Source organism: Columba livia, chromosome 17, assembly GCF_036013475.1.
Source record: "Columba livia isolate bColLiv1 breed racing homer chromosome 17, bColLiv1.pat.W.v2, whole genome shotgun sequence".
Lineage (NCBI taxonomy): Eukaryota > Metazoa > Chordata > Aves > Columbiformes > Columbidae > Columba > Columba livia.
This window is the reverse complement of record NC_088618.1, coordinates 3,046,055-3,061,759: the sequence shown is the minus strand read 5'-3', so window position 1 is coordinate 3,061,759 and position 15,705 is coordinate 3,046,055. Positions and strand designations below refer to the sequence as shown.

The following is a 15,705-nucleotide window of genomic DNA, read 5'->3' as shown; positions in this document are numbered from 1 at the left end:
AGGCACCGGCTCGCAGAATGATATTTGGGCCAGATTTGTGGAGGAAAAGTTGGGATTTGGAGCTTTGGGGCGCCTAGAGGGGAAAATAAACTGTCTCCTTGTGTTCATGGTTAGAAATATTGCTGGCGAATCCAGCGAGCCAGCACTTTGACACCATCTATTTGTGGGTCTTTCTCTGGACTTTATTACAGTAGATGGTGGACCCAGCCAGATGTGCCAGCTGTGCTTGGAGGAGAGGCAAAGCTTGGGATTTGCAGAAGTCTGCTGAGGTCCAGAGTCGGATTCAAAGAGCTGTTGGTGAAAGCTCAATCTACCTGCAGAGAGTCTTCAAAAAGTTTTTGAGAAACACCATGCCAAGAAACCAAACTGGGGCTGTCTAAGGTAACAGCCGGCTGGGACAGTGGCCAAAGGGCCAACCAGGGCTCCCTGAGCACCGGAGTGGGATCGTTTCACTGTGAAGTGCTGCTTCTCTAGGAGAATCTTGGAAAGTTGTTGTCTGCCACTAGGAAAACCAAACCAAACCAACCTTGTAGTAAAGAAAGCAGAGCAGAAAAGAAAAACAATGGGGTTGGGGGGAAAGCCTTTGACGTTTTATCCCAACTTAGAGGGCTGGTTCTCATCAGAATTCACACATTATTAGCCTGGTCATTGTTGGTCATTGGTGCCTGGAGTACAAACTACATAATCATAATGCTTGCTAAAGTTTTCACTAGCGGCAGAAAAATGCTTTTTTTCTGTAATATATAGCGCCACCTTTTCAAGAAAAGTAGTGGGCTGAGCTATGCTGGAAATTGAATTCTATCTTGTGGAAAGGGAGATTGTTTCCTGAGCTTTCCTTATTCACCGTCCCGGCACATACAGCTCAAGGTAAAGGTGCACTCCATGGTGATTGATTGGCAAGCGCGGGCCGGCCGCTCTTCCGTGTGACAGGGACATAAAGAACCATATTTTTATTTTTTGACAGCAAAGGGGAAATGGCATCACTCGCAATATTCAGCAATGTACTCTGCAGCCCCAGTTAGCTCTGCATATTTTATGGCATCCATTTTCTTTCTTCGATTAAACAACATAAAACCCCATAAAATAATCCAATAAAAACAACAACTACTAGTTCAGGCCAAGTTCTTGTGGCCTTTTTAATTCTGGAAGGAGTTTCATTGCTCTGCGTCTTTTCCTTTCCCCTCTAAGTCCATCCCTTATGCTCAGGTCAATGTCTCCTTCCCACAGCCTGGCTGGAGTTCCTGGTAACAACCCTGTCTGTGCTGTTCTTTTTATGAGAAATACTGCGCAAGTGTGGGAAAAGGTGTGATAGACCCCTTAAAGACCACTTCATGCACTTGTTGGATGAGATGCTCTTTGTGCCTGGTTTCACCAAAAGTTAGAGGTGTATACATGCTCTTTTTAATGTTCTTTTTATTTTACTGGTGCAGTTTTAAGCAATGTTTTAGGTAAAGATGATTGTTACTAAATGACCTCTTGCTTTTAACCTCACGTCCTAAGAGGAGGAGACATGTCAGCGTGTTGTCAGCCCATCAACCTCACCGCTGCTCTTCTCCCTCATGCTTTTTAAACCATTGCAAGAGTTGTTATTAGCTGTGTGAAAGTCACGGTGAGACCCCATTCAGTGCATGCACACGGCCTCTGTTTTGTGCTTTTTTGGGCCAGACTACACGTGCTGTCTCAAAATCAGCCACAGAGTGGCCACCATTGGCCTCTCTGGGCATCTGCCAGTCGTATGTATGAAATGTGTGAGTCTCCAAGGTGATGAGCAAATTTAGCCAAAGTGACTTTTTAAATGCTGTAAACCCCCATCCAGTGTTAGATCAAGGCAAGTGCTATGGAGCTCATTATCTGGTTTTGCAGGGAGAGGGATGAAAGGTTTTTCCTTTGTTGTTGTTTAGGTGCTTCCAGAAACCGTGACCTTCAGGGCTTTTTTTTCACTTGTAGAGGGAGAAAAATGACCCGTTTATAAAAATTCTTTGTCTCCCAGGAGGCCTGAACTCTTTTCAGGCTGCAAACATGTTTGCGGTGCTGATTTCTGAAAGGAGCCTTTCAATGAAAGGAAACCTCTAAGTATCTTTGTCTTTGCAGGAGGAAACCTCTGACTTACTTTGATTTTTTCATTATCGTTTTCAAAGCTGTGTTTCTGCATGATTGCAAGAATTCCAAGTTCAAATACTTTGGACACCTTCAGACTCGGTAATGCGTTTTCTCCTGTACTTCTAGGGCTTTAAGGAAGAGTTTCATCTATTATAGCATTGCATTGGTTTCAAGGTAAAGGACACAGTCTGAGCGTTTTAGATCTTTCAGAGAAAGGTTGAAGAGACCGAGCGGGCTTTGATTTTTGTCCTGTACACACATGCTACAGAAAACCACTCCAGTATTTTGCCTCTTCCCTCTACAGAGAAGGAGCACCACGGATTGTTGTGTTGGAGAAAAGAGGGCACATACTTCAATACTTGGATATGTCTAAGGTTGCGTGACAGCAGGCACTCGAGCTCTTTGAGTAGTAATCAACACATCACAACTCAGCTAACTGAGCGGAGGCAGTGGGATAAAGGAAAATGAATAAAGGAAGATCTCTCTCCTCTTTCAGGGGGGCAGAGGGGTGAGCCGGTTGTGCATCCTAATGAGAAAGGGACGTTATGAGTTGTTTGGTAGCGCGAGGATCATTTAGAGTTGGAAAAATATCTGCTGTCTCCTTTTCATCAATAGCAAGAATGGTTAGTTCATGTTTGTTGGATATTTTGAAAGTATAAAGTGTCGAGCGAGAGTTAGGAATCGTGGATTTCAGGCAAGTTACAGGCAGTGTTTCCAGGCAGCAAAGGCCGGAGGACCCGATTGTCCTCAGTGCTGGCGCAGTGGGAGTCGCTGGAGCCGCGGTGGTGGGGTCAGCAACCCCAACATCAGACCTGGCCTGGTGTAATGAACTTCCAGCACAGTCTAGAGCCGCATTTGCTTCTATTATGAGTACAGCAATTTTTATGTCAAAGGCATAACAATGTTTTCAGAGGGACTAAAATTTTGGCTGTTAGTTTTACTAAGAAAATGCCGATTGCTACAGAACTCTTTGACCTGCGCTTTAAAGTGCCTGCTGGGAAATTACAGAAAGACATTGAAATACAGTATCTGCACCGTGTGTAAGGATACAAATGCACAGTGTCTCCACAGAAATAGTCTAATTTGTTCTCCTTGGATGAATTTCCAAGCAAAGGTGAGTGAAGATCCTTATTCCCATTTTGAAGTTGCGCAGACAGTTAAATAGTTAATAAAACGTCTTGAGTCAACAGAATTGGACCCGATGTCTCCTGCCCCAGTGCCTGGCAACACTCTTTCTCCCAGGGGGACACAATTCCACCGTTGACATATTTCAAAGAGAAGAGTGTTCGCTGTGGGAGATGGAGTTTTCACCTCGTGTTACATAAAGACTACAGAACCTCTCGGGTTTCCATAGCAGTGTTAGAAACCCATATAAACAGGTCTGCTTTGTGACAGGGATAAATAAGAACAGGAATTAATAGCTTTAATTTCGAGCCTATTAGGATGTCTTTCTGCTGGTTTTTTAAGCTCTACTTGCTTACCTGAGCGAGAGAGCGAGCAGATTGAAAAAGGGAGTTTCTGCTTAAATAGGAAGATGAAATTTTAACATGTATTCTTTCTTTTTTTTTTATAAAAATGGGAATTTTCCATTGGATATGGAAATAAAACATGTTCCTTTGAAGACATTCACACACTGCTTGCTGATCTTATGTAGTCTTTTATCTAGAAGATATTTCTGGGAAACCTCTCCCTTACAAGAACAATCATAGAGGATAACACCTCATTTTTGACTTGGCTTCAAAGATGTGAAATTCAACTTCTCGGTATGAAAGAACTGCTGTAATGTTCATCAGTGTTTGGTGGTTTAGACCAGCTGAGGATCTCTCCTGAAACGTTTAGACATTCTTAGGAAAAACGAGGGGCTTTTGGGAAATTGTGCCGTGCTTTTTCAGAGCAGTTATACCCACAGTTTGACGACAAGATGAGGGAGGATTTTCTTTTTATAAAATACCCCCCATACGATCATCTCCTATTTTTCATCCTGCCTTATTTTGATCATGCTTCTGTAAAAGCTACCTCAAAATCATAAGCCATCATATTCAAGGGTAGGTCGTGTTAATTTGTCATCCCTAATAGTTAATTTATCACACGGAAAGCACTTTACTGGCAGAATCCAAATTAAAATCCTGTTTACTCTTTTCATTATTCAAAATCCAATATGCTCGTGAGCTTGATGTTTAGCTTATTTTGAAACATTTGTTGGGCTGAAAAAAAAATTAGGTTGATAGTTTCACCTTTTTGTGTAGAAAACTGGTCATTTCATCGTTCTAAACCTTTAGCATTGATCCCCTCCACAAATTCAAAGGGTTTTCAGTTCTCTGAGTTGTTGTGGCTTTTTTTAATGGTATCCACCATGTCTTTTGGGCAACTTGGTTCCTTCTTTGCGTCATGCTGGTCACTGTACCTGTGTTGTCCGCTTTGTCCTACCCGCGGGCTGGGCGGTGACTTTCTTCCTTGAGCGCCTGTTGAGCAGAGATATTTTGATATACGACAGTAATAATTGCTTTCATAGAAACTGCATCCCAAAATGCTTCACAGGGTTAAACAAACAGCTACAAATGTGATATATAAGCGTAACAGATGCAGCGAGAAATTGAGGTATACCAGAGGGTGGGAAAGGCACATTTCCTGACTCCTTTGCAGGTCGTTTGTTTTACTTTGTGATAAAGCAGCATATTATTTGTGCTTCTAGACTTGTGACCTTTTGGAGAGAGCTTGGTTTATTGCAGGATCTTTGTGTATTTTGATGTATATTTTACATACTTAGAGAGATAGCTTTACTTATAGCGACATGAATACGGAAACAAATGCAGCTGGCCTAGTGTTGCTATTTTTAGGAGAATTTAATGGGGAAGTGGTTTGAATGTGAATCTGTGACAAGTCTTTTAAAATATAAAAGAACAAAGATGTAAAGTTCTTGGAAAAAGACTTTAGAAAATAAACACTTGCTTAGCTTGTGAAGATTTCATAGGATCATAAAATATCTTGCATTGGAAGGGATGCAAAGCATCACAGAGTCCAACTCCTGTCCCTGCCTATGACAGTCCCATTCATATATTTATAGGTTTAGGGCCTAATCCCTGAGCTGTTAGAAATCTGACTTCCCTCAGAGGTGAGGATGCGCAGATGAACATTTGCCGGGTTGGGCATTCTCATTTCGTCATATTTCTGTGTTACCCACAGAGAATTTTGGCCAAGAAGTTTGGGAAGACACAGAAGGGAGTGATGGTGCCTCTCTTCGGGGGAGCTGCGGTCTCATCTCGTCTCTCCATCTGCTATAATGGTGTTTCCCAGTGTTTCATACATTATACCAATCAACTCCCAATTGCCGTGGGAGTCTCTTGGATGTGGCAATACGAATCACATACCCTCTTCTCCTTCTGTCTCCCAGCAAACTCCACTTGCTTCTTCCCCCTATACAGGGATGCTTCTATTCCTTCCTATAGAAAAACACTGCCCATCTCGCCCACATCCCCGAAGTCCCTAGATGTTATGCCTGAATTCAGTGATTATTTTAATTTATAGTGCTTGGCTTAATGTATCTTAAAACACATGTATTTGAACTAGAAGCTCCCCAGGGTCCTTGTTCAGAACTAATTGCTTGCTGTTTGTGCAATTCTTCAGATATGTAAAATGCTCTGTGAGGACTCGGAATTGCTCAGCTCTGCTCTGCTTTGGTCTTAAAGATGAGTAGGGGTGTCTGGCTGATGTGTAAGCCTGAGAATCGGGGTGTATCGACCCTCCTGGCTCTGCAGATACAGTGCAATTTTAGGCAAGTTAAATAACTGGCCTGCAGCTTGGATTTCCTGTAGGGGAAGGATAATGATTTTATTTTTAATTGGGCTAAAAATGCATGTTGAAAGGCTGAATACAGAAATGGTTGGAAATTACAAATTAAATTTATTATCATAACTGTTATTATTAGTACATCATTGAGAGTGAATTTAGCTCAGATCATGTTTTCCTCCATAATGGGGTGGAGGGAAGATAAGAGGATTTCTAAAATAGCTCTGCAAAAAGTCTTTTTTCTCATCTTTTTGAGCATTTTCCATCTGCCGTGAGCACATTCCCGTTTTATTTCCTAAATATCTTTTCCTTCTGTTTCTATCTTGAAGTCCCTTTTGCCAAGATTCTCCTTCCCAATTACTGCTGCCGGGAGTGCTGCTGGGGGTGCTCTGCGAGCCAGCATTTACCTTCCGATTTGGCAGTTAATTGACTGGGAGGCAGTGGAAGTCCCTGCACCACTTCCACTAAGTGCTCGGCTTTTTAAATCCCTCTTGCAGCCCTTAAATTACTTTCCAGCCCTGGTGATTACTTGTACCTTCTCCTTTCCTTCCGTTAAAACTGAAAGCAGAGGTTTAGAGCGCCCGAATTCATGGGGTCACCTGCATTTAAGGCTGGGATTGCATTTTAAAATAGTTTCTGGTTGTTCCAGGCTGGCAGGCTGGGGATGCTTGCCCGCTCTGTTCGGTCTATCATGTTTCCATCTTTATATTCCGTAGTAAATGGAGGACATGCTGCTCAGGGAAAAAACACTGCTAGGGATACCAAATGTGTTCTGCAGTCTAAATCGAAAGCAGCCTCCTTTATTCTGCTTTTACAGCTGGAGAAGAGGCTAAATTCACTTGCGAGGGAGTTGTTTCATTGATTGCCTGCTCTGGGTTGCTTTGACACTTCCCCTGCTTCCAGCCACCTCCTCTTAAGATCTCATGGGCTAAAGTGTCACAAAGGCAGTGCCTGAGGGTGGCACATTTCTGTTGGACCTCCTCCCCCCGGAGGGAGTATCATGAATAAATGGTGATGCTCACGTTCGTGATCCAGGCTGGAGCGTGGGGGCCCTGTTGCTGGCTGACTTCTGGTGAGCTCAGTCAGTGTTCCTCTATCTCATTTACATCTCTGCTAATTGCATTATCAAAATGCCACGCGAGTTGTAACGTTTTAAAGATGGGCGAGTGCTTTTTAAGAGGACGGCTTTCTGTCTGAAAATTCTGCTTTTCAGAAAGCAAGTATTTCATGGAAATGAAACGTCCATTTTGCCAAACTTCCAGTTGGCTCTCATGGTTTGTTCCTTTTTTTTTTTTTTCATAATTATATAAAGAATTAAGGCATCTTAGTGGTAACAATGTAACAATTACTTCAAGCCCAGACATGTCAGATTTTTTTGTCAGGTGGAAGGTTTAAATGACATCAAGCAATTCTATTTATCCTTACAGCTCCATGGGAGCTGGAAGAGCAGCACTTTCCAGTACTTTATATGTGGGAAGGGAGGTATAAGAAAACCAAATGAGCCACCCAAGCTGATAATTGAAGCGTGGCACAGAGCAGGGCGACGGACCCAGCGCCCGGGCTCACACTGGCCATTTACCGTCCTTTCTCCACTTAATGTCAGCTCTGGTAGGAGTTTCTTATTCTTTTTCAAAGCCTCACTCACCAACACTTACAACAATTTCTGTGCCTGTGGAGGTTGGGGGCAGATTTAAATATATGAATCACTTATCTGAAGAATAGTAGGCTTAAACCTCCCATATGTAGGCTGCTGTAATTTGAATTTCTTGACTTTTCCTAAGTGAGAAGCTGAATTCGGTTTCTTCCTTCTTTCAACCTTCCTGGCTCTACTGATATCCAGAAACACAAAACGACATCTTGTCTCAGCCCACCAGAGCAGATGCGTTGCAGGGGATTAGACTGGAAATTTTCCTCAAATGCAACGTTCTGAGACGTTTTTTGGAAAATGTAGCTGGGGAGCAGAGTATGTGATGTTCACTTGATGCTAACCCAGCAGGACAGCAGATGTGCAGCAAGCGGGAGCTGGAGGCACAGTCAAGAAGACAGCGTTGCCAAAATCCAGAAGGCCTCCTGTTAAGGGACAGTGCCCTGAAGGCCGAGCTGAGCAGGACAGGCATCGGGGGAGTCTCATCTGTGGCCAGACAGGCCAAAAGCTCCTCAGAGCTGAGCTGACACAAGAAACAGCCAAGCTGAGGGGGTTGGCACGGCTGAGGCCTCGGCCCAAGAGGGAAGCGAGGTTTTGGGGTGCAGTGTGTCTGGAGAGGCTGGAACAGTCCGGCATGATGTGGATATTTGAGGTTCTTGCATCCTCACGCAGTGTGGGGATCACTGATGGGGGTAAAGAAGGAGAAGCAGCTTCTCCTTCCATGAAGGATGGAGCTGCACAGGGTCCCGTGTGGTTAAACCCCGGCCAGGTGGGGCCGGGAATTGTCCCACGTCGCATTTCATCCTCGCTGGGGAAAACAGATGTGTGAGGTTTGGATCAGAGTGGAAGGAAATGTGCGGAGTGGAGATATCTGTAGTGTAAAAGCGTGTAGGAGGACACACCACCTTCTGACAGATGGAAAAAGGCTGCTGAATCCTGAAATAACGGGTGACACGCAGCTGTCCTGCCCCTCGCCCCAACCCCTGCCTCCAGCATCTCCTGCCCTTCAATTAACCTTTAATTAACCAAGGCATTGACTTGGGTAGAAAGTTGGATTAGAAGTTTCCAGGCATGTTATCAAGAAAAACCATGGGAAATTGAGGAGGGGGTGGGGAGGCACATTGGTTAAAAATTATAATTTGCTGGGAAAGTGATTTTTTTTCTTTTTTGTTTTAATCAGACCATAATGATTTTTTTCAAGAGCAGTTGACTAAGTCTAATGAAAAAAAATTATTGAATCTGTTGCTGAAGGCCTAATTCTCCATCTCATGTAACCTACAAGTCAGTCTGAAATGAAGCCGTGTAGGTGTCTTGCAGGAACGATTGGGTCCAGTGTAATTACTACAGAATAAATGAATGTTCCTCTGAAAAAAGAAGAGAAGATGGTAGGAAGGGGGCACATAAGCTCGGAGGCATGTTATTTGGAGATATGAATGTCTGTGGAGAAACATGAAGGGAGGCAATTAGAAAAACATAAAGTAAAATTCTCTCCTTACAGAAAACATTTTTCATCAGACTGGTTATGCCAGGCATGAATTTGGTCCATTAAGTTAGTAAAGCCTTACAGGCAAAAATAAGGATATCATAAAAGCAGGATGAATTAATTCTTTCTCAGAGGAAAAGACCACCCGTTGAGTCTTGAAGTTACTTTGATCCAAACCCATGAACTCAGCTAGGACATAAAGGAAATTCTGAATAGTGTAACATGAGCACCAAGTGGCCACGAGGCATTGGGGCAAATCCATCATAATTCACTGTTAAGTAACACTTCAAGTCTCAGCAGTGCTGTTCCATTCCACCATACGACTAAGAGGTCCCTCTTGGCTTTGCTTTTAATTAATTAAGTCACAGTAGTGGCGAACGTGGCACTACAGCAGTTGCTTTTTGCCTAATTGTTCTCCAGGCGTATTTGCAGCACTCCTGTCGAAATCTCAGGCTTGTTTCAGGAGTCAAGCTGCACAAATGAAGTCCCTGCTATTAAAAGCAGTTTGTTTCCTGTTCCTTGGCAATCTGTTCCTAACGCTGAGCCCCACTGGAGCATGGACTTATTTTCTTAGCAAATTTCTTTTCAGCCAAAAAATGGTGACATTTACCAGCTACCAAAATTCTTTCAGACTCTATTCATGCTTAGGAAATCAAGGTTTTCCGTGTCAGCATCATATTATTTTCAGCCATCAGAGTTTGACATGCCCAGTTTGATAGATCCCAATATAATGGTGTAAATTTTGTCTCTCAGTTCTGGATCTAGAATAACTTATTGCTTCTCTCTCCTTCATGCATTATGGTCTTTGAGCAGTGAAACACATTTTTTTTCCATGCAGATCGCCCTTGTATTAGAAGGTACCTTACTCGCAAAGGTCTGCAAGCAGGAGGATGTGTTTGATACCACCAGCGCTCTGATTCTCCATCTCGAACTGCAGGACAGACAAAACAAATTAAATCAACTTATGCTTAGTCACATCTGTTTCATTTATATCAAACTGGTGCTACTGAAGCAGAAAGCATTCTTATTCTCTCCACATTGTTCAAGCTGAAAATTAACTGGCTCTGCACATAATGAAGCTCGTACTTCGTCTCTTTAAAATGATTGGACCTGTTTTATAGTTTTAAGGCAGAGTAGCTTACAGTTGTGATGTATCAGTCTATTACTAACGGAAGAGGGAATATTTCCTTCCATCTTCCTTGCTTACCTCTCTGGGTTTCTGTAACCAAAGCAACCCCTTTTGTTTCCCAACAGAATCAGGACGGCCCCGGGGGTGAAGATCGTGGACATCCGAGTCAGCGACGCGGACCAGTGGGGGGTTCAGGAGGAGACGGACAGCGCGAGGACCAGCGCCACCGTCACCTGCGTGCACAACGACCCCGGCGCCGAGAGCAGGTGAGCGCCAAGCGCCGGGTGCGTTAACCCTTGCGAAAACGCTTCGCTGATTAGTCGTATTGCTCTTTTAATAGTGGCATTTATGCCTCCTTAGCCTCCTTGGAAAGGCAATAGGTGATCTGATCCTTTGGTTTCACTTCTGAGCCTCAGAAGTAGATGATGGAATTAAACTGGAGGCAGCCAGCTAGTCCTGGCTCATATTTGCTTTTCATGCACCTTCAGGGAAGCAGGAGAAACCCTGTCGCCAAAGAGCCAACAGAAAGAAGTGGATTAAAATAGAGAAATAGGAACAAGAATTGAAAGCAATATAGGACAATGCTGTCTTCTTTATTTGAAAAGCTGTGAAAGTAATAGCTATTAAATGTTATTCATTACTGCTGCGAAACACCTATGAGTGTCTATGAACTGTCTCGTGAATGCCGTGTACGTTTGTTATCGTAATGCTCCCACAAGCTATATTGAAGGTAATGAGAAATTTATGTTGTTAGTCAGAATTATGTATTTTACAATATAAGCCATTTCCCTCCATTATCATGCAGTTACTCTACACTTAAAGTACACTGTGCGTAAATGTAGCTTGAAATTGTATCATAATTAAGAAATCACAAAACTTTATGTGAAAATTTTTATTTGAGGAGTCTTTTTCATCCATCATTTTCCAAAAGCTCCTGTAAGGGAGAAAATGGTTGTTAGTAATTGTTTAGACCTAGGAAAATTGTTCCAGAGGTTTTGAGTGAGTGCAAAGAGTTTCTACTCTGTTTAGTTTCCGAAACTTCATTTGAGGAACGAATGAATCCCATCTAGTTCTGGGTACCTGCAGAACAAGTGTGGAGGGGAAAGCTGTTTATTCGTCCACGGGTTGGCTTTTTAGCACCAGGGGAATTAGGCACTGCTAAGGCGAGAGAACTCTTGGATGTATAAAACAGGAAAGGCAGGTGGAAAGTGCCTGTTTCTCCCCAGGAAAGGTGCAGAGTGGGGGCGACCGGGCGGGCCGCAGACATTTGCATCGAGAACGCGTGAAGCGAGGGGAGGTGATTCCCCGCTCGGTCTCCTTGGTTAAGGCAAGTGCTACAGAGCTGTCTGGCATGAAACGCTGGGCAAACCTTTCAGTTCATTAGCTCTTTCATTCACTTCTTCCTCATTTAAAATAAATAAAAAACGGTGTGTGGGGAGTCCCTCTTCTTTGCTAAACACATTTGTTCAAGTTGCAGTTGTGAGGTTGTGATGTAGGAAATTCAAGGCACCTTCCGTCGTTAATTTGTTGGGATTTCATGCGCTACTCTACTGATAAAGCAGAGCTCTGGCATCTGGTTTAGGTGTTGTATGCTTTGTATCCAAATCCTTTGTCTTTTGGCAAGGTTTCCCATTTCTTCCAAAAGCTGTTAAAGAACCAGAGCGTCCCTTTGGCGTGGGGAGAGCTCGGTCCGCAGCGACGCTGGCTCGGGGGACCCAGCGCGCCCGTTCTGGAGCTGCAGGGTGGCGCGTGGTGGCTCCAGCAGGGAAATAACCCGCTGGTCTGGGCGGTTGGGCGGGATTTGCTGAATGCTGTAGTCAGGCCTTTTGTGACAACAACCGTGACCTCTGTTCTGTTCAGAGCAAAGTGGGAAGCCATCCATTTTAGAGTGAAATGCTGAGGTGAAAGGAAACCTTTAAGATCATTTAGTGTTACAGTGGAATCTCCCTATTGAAATGAAACAACTGTTTTTAAAATTAGGCAAAAAATGCTGAAACTCATTGCCTTGTACGAGGTTTCACTAATCCATGAAATTATACCTGTCACAGTAACTTAGTTTTTATTAAAACTGATTTTTCTTTGTGTTGGACTGTTAAATTGCACAAAAGCAACGAATCTCAAGTTAATTAATACTTTGACCCTTTCCTTTGTGAGATTAGTTTAATATTTTTGGATTAATTAAAGTATGCAAATAGAAACTGCTGAAAGATCATTTCCAGATTTGCAAATATTGTAGTGCTTAGCGTAAATATTTAACTTTGATCTTTACTTTATTTTACCTTTTTGGTCATACTGGTGGCCCTCTTGTTTCTTTTGAAGAATGTTAAGTGCTTATGTGGGGGTTCTGCTGCTTCATTTAAATGAGCAGAGGCATGAACTCGCTTCTGTTAAGGTCAACGTGGCAAAAAGTGTCACTAAACCCGATTCATCTGTTCCTCATTTTAGTAATTCAAGGAGCTTTATTAAAGGCAGGTTATGTGTGAGTGAGAGTACAGGATCAATCTCTTTCATTGCAGAGGAGAAACTATTAGTAAACAGAGTTGTATCTACCTCGGGGGAGACGGTTTTTCCTCTTTGGAAGTAATTTCACGTGTGCTGGGCGATGCTCTGGTAGTAAGGCCGGGGCTGAGCCTCAGAGCCCAGGTAGTGTTCTCTGCAGAAGAGGTGCCGAGTTCACTGGGTTTTGCACCCTCCCTTGGGCTTTCCGTGCAAGTGAGAAACTCCAGCAAGTCAGAGCTGCGCTTGCTGAAATCTCCAGCTGTCCTCGCTGCCCTCGGCTTCCAGAGAGGCCTGTTCTCCACCGCCCCGCACTCCGCTCGCTCTCTCTTCCCCAGTGTGCAGCTCTGATAAGAGCCACCGACAGGCACTGCTTGCAAGGAGAACGGTGGCTTTGGACTGTGACACGTTGGTAATCCAGAGCGCGTTCCTTTCAGCCGGCGTTATCGGCTGGAGCCTTTTCAAATTTGCTTACTTTTCTAATCTTTCTCCTTCTCCCCTCTGCAGTGTTATCTTTATCGTGAGCTTTTCATCTCCATTTCTCACATTTCCCTACACAAATTGAGTGTTCATTAAAATGCTTTAAATTAAGACCTTTCCTCCTTTCATGCAGAGTGCATCATGCCTTGTCTGTGCATTGCTTAAAAAAAAACTCCTTATCACAACGTTTCAGGCAGTTTACATTATATTCCATTAAAAATCCATTTTGTCCAAGGTTGTCACAATTCATAGATTAAAGCTTTCCAGCGTGTGTTTTGTTAGGAATACATTCATAAATTCACCTCTTTAGTAGTCCTATAAGCTTGTATTTCAAACCTCTTTTTGATAATGTAGTTGAACAAAGAGCGTAAAAAGAAGAGACTTCCTTTAAATATACACACACAAGAATATATACGCACACATCTATTCTGGTGTGTGTGGAGCCTTGCTTTGCCCTTATTGCTGCCATCACAAAGGACTTTTTTGGTAGCCCATTGAGTGAGATTGATTGTTGTCATCTGCATTTATTGCCCCTCCCTGTTCTCTCCTTGGGGCAGAGCTCTGTGCGTCTCATTTTGGTCGGGTTAGTTGCAGCAGCGATGTGCTTTGTTTCGAAAGACACAGTTTCTACTCGGACCACCAATACTTTTGCATTCAGCCTGTGGCTGGGACCCAGCACGTCCCTTCCATAGGAGAGGGTCTGTATGGATTTCTGCCTTGAGTGCATCTGGCAAGGAGCAGAGCGAGTCAGGGCTGCAGGGCTCAGATAGAAATCAAGTGATCTCGGCCTCCCATGCAGAATAGCCGTGTTCGTGAAGGACTGGAATCTTAAAGTGTAATGGAGGGCTATGTGTTGAATTATTGCAAAAAATGCGCTGGAAAGACAAGGCCAAAATTTGCGAGACTACCAGACACAAATCCTTGATACTTTCCAGAAAACCGATCCTATCTTTGTAAAGACCACGCAGGCTTTTTCCACTGTGTTTGCCAAAAGGCGGATTGACCTTTGCAGTTCTTCTGTCCTTTGCACCTCAATGTTCTCTGGAAGCATCTCAGAACGTGCCACAAATTAGTCTGCAGTAGGACTAGGGCAAGAGGGCTCGAGAAGATGCCCTGAGAGCACAATCCCTCTTTGGTAAGCTACAGTCCCTCATAACTCAGCACTGATATCCAGAGAAATGGGATTTCAGGAATTATGCTGGAGTGACGTAGCATTTTGTAGGATTAGGTTATTTCGCGTCATTGCCGAGCAGGAACTGAGTTTCTGTGGTCTTGTTTGCAAGACCCCACACTCCAATGTATCTCAGAGTCTCCTTGCTGGAAAGCTGAAGAACAAAAACTGAATGTGACCTGGCCTGTGGTTCAGGAGAGACGAGATGGCACAAACACTTAGGCCAGATGGTTGCGACTCTGCTTTGAAAGGGCCTGCATGAACAGATCCGTCTCCTCACTCAGGAAAACTGTCATTAAATTGTATTAGATTATTACCAGGTGAGGAGAGTCTTATCCTCTGACAAAATTATCCTCTTTAATCAGAAAGGTTCTATTTACGCTAACCAACAAAGTTAAGGAAATTGATTTTACCTGCAGTGCTGAGTATCGTGGTATTGAGACCAAACTGGTTCTTCTCACTTATGGAGTGTTTTAACTCCATGTCTCTACTACAGCTTCCATGTCTCAGAATATCTATCACTGTATGAATTAAACTTGCATGAGAGAGACTCAGAATGCAGGAGCAGGGAGGGTGAGATCTGCAGGGGGATTTTTTTCGAGTGTACTCAGAAGTATTTATTCTGTTGCCTAGAAATTCAGTTATATTTATTTATTTTAATTGATGCAAACCAGCTCAGCTGTCTGACATTTGACATTATCTATCTTTAAACTTCAATAAAAATGAAGGTTCTATAATGATCATTCAGTTTCTTTATCATTTTAAGAGGTGTTCATAGAATTCGAGAAAATGAAATTACTTTCTAAAATTGTAGCGTGTATAAAAGTATTTATAACAGGAAAAGCAGTTATTTCATGTATTTATAGGTATGCAAATAGACCCTCCTATTTTGAAATAATTCACTTCTTTTTTTGTGCTTGGAAACACCCTTTGAACCAGAAATATCACTCAAAAGGAAGATGTGAAGTTGGCTGCCAGTTAAGATATGTGCATACATTTATTTAAAGTAAATATGTGTTGTTGGAGCTGATGATCAACTGAGCAAAGATATTGCTTCGTTTCTAAAGCTGTGGGTATGTCTCGAAAACAGGAGCTGAGGTTCTCTCCTCTCTGACAGTTTGAGACTCTTATCCCTTCTGCTGTGGGGAAATACCGCATTCCCAAACCCTATTCCAGTCCCCGCTTTGCTGAGGGCAATAAGCAAAGACTCCACCTGGAAGCTGCCTGGGTGCGAAGAGGCTTTTCTGGCTGTACTCAGCAGGGGCTCTGCCAGATTTAGGATCTCTCACAGCTTTGTGGAGGTGTTTCTGCACTGAATTCACCATCACTCTGCTCCAGAATGACATACTTGGGTGCTGTGTTGCCTCCAAGCTCATTTCCATCAAGAAATGTCATTGTGGCGCAGAGATTCCCTC

At 43.2% G+C, this 15,705-nt stretch overlaps 1 protein-coding gene across 2 annotated transcripts in view; it reads left to right on the top strand.

Annotated features, from left to right (window-relative positions):
* Positions 1-15,705, top strand: part of LOC102090998 (transmembrane protein 132B) — a 222,948-nt gene that overhangs the window by 86,298 nt on the left and 120,945 nt on the right. For both annotated transcript variants that reach the window (XM_065033355.1, XM_065033356.1), the window contains one exon: positions 10,269-10,409. In XM_065033355.1, the coding sequence (XP_064889427.1) occupies positions 10,269-10,409 (141 nt within the window). The remainder of the gene's footprint in view (positions 1-10,268; positions 10,410-15,705) is intronic.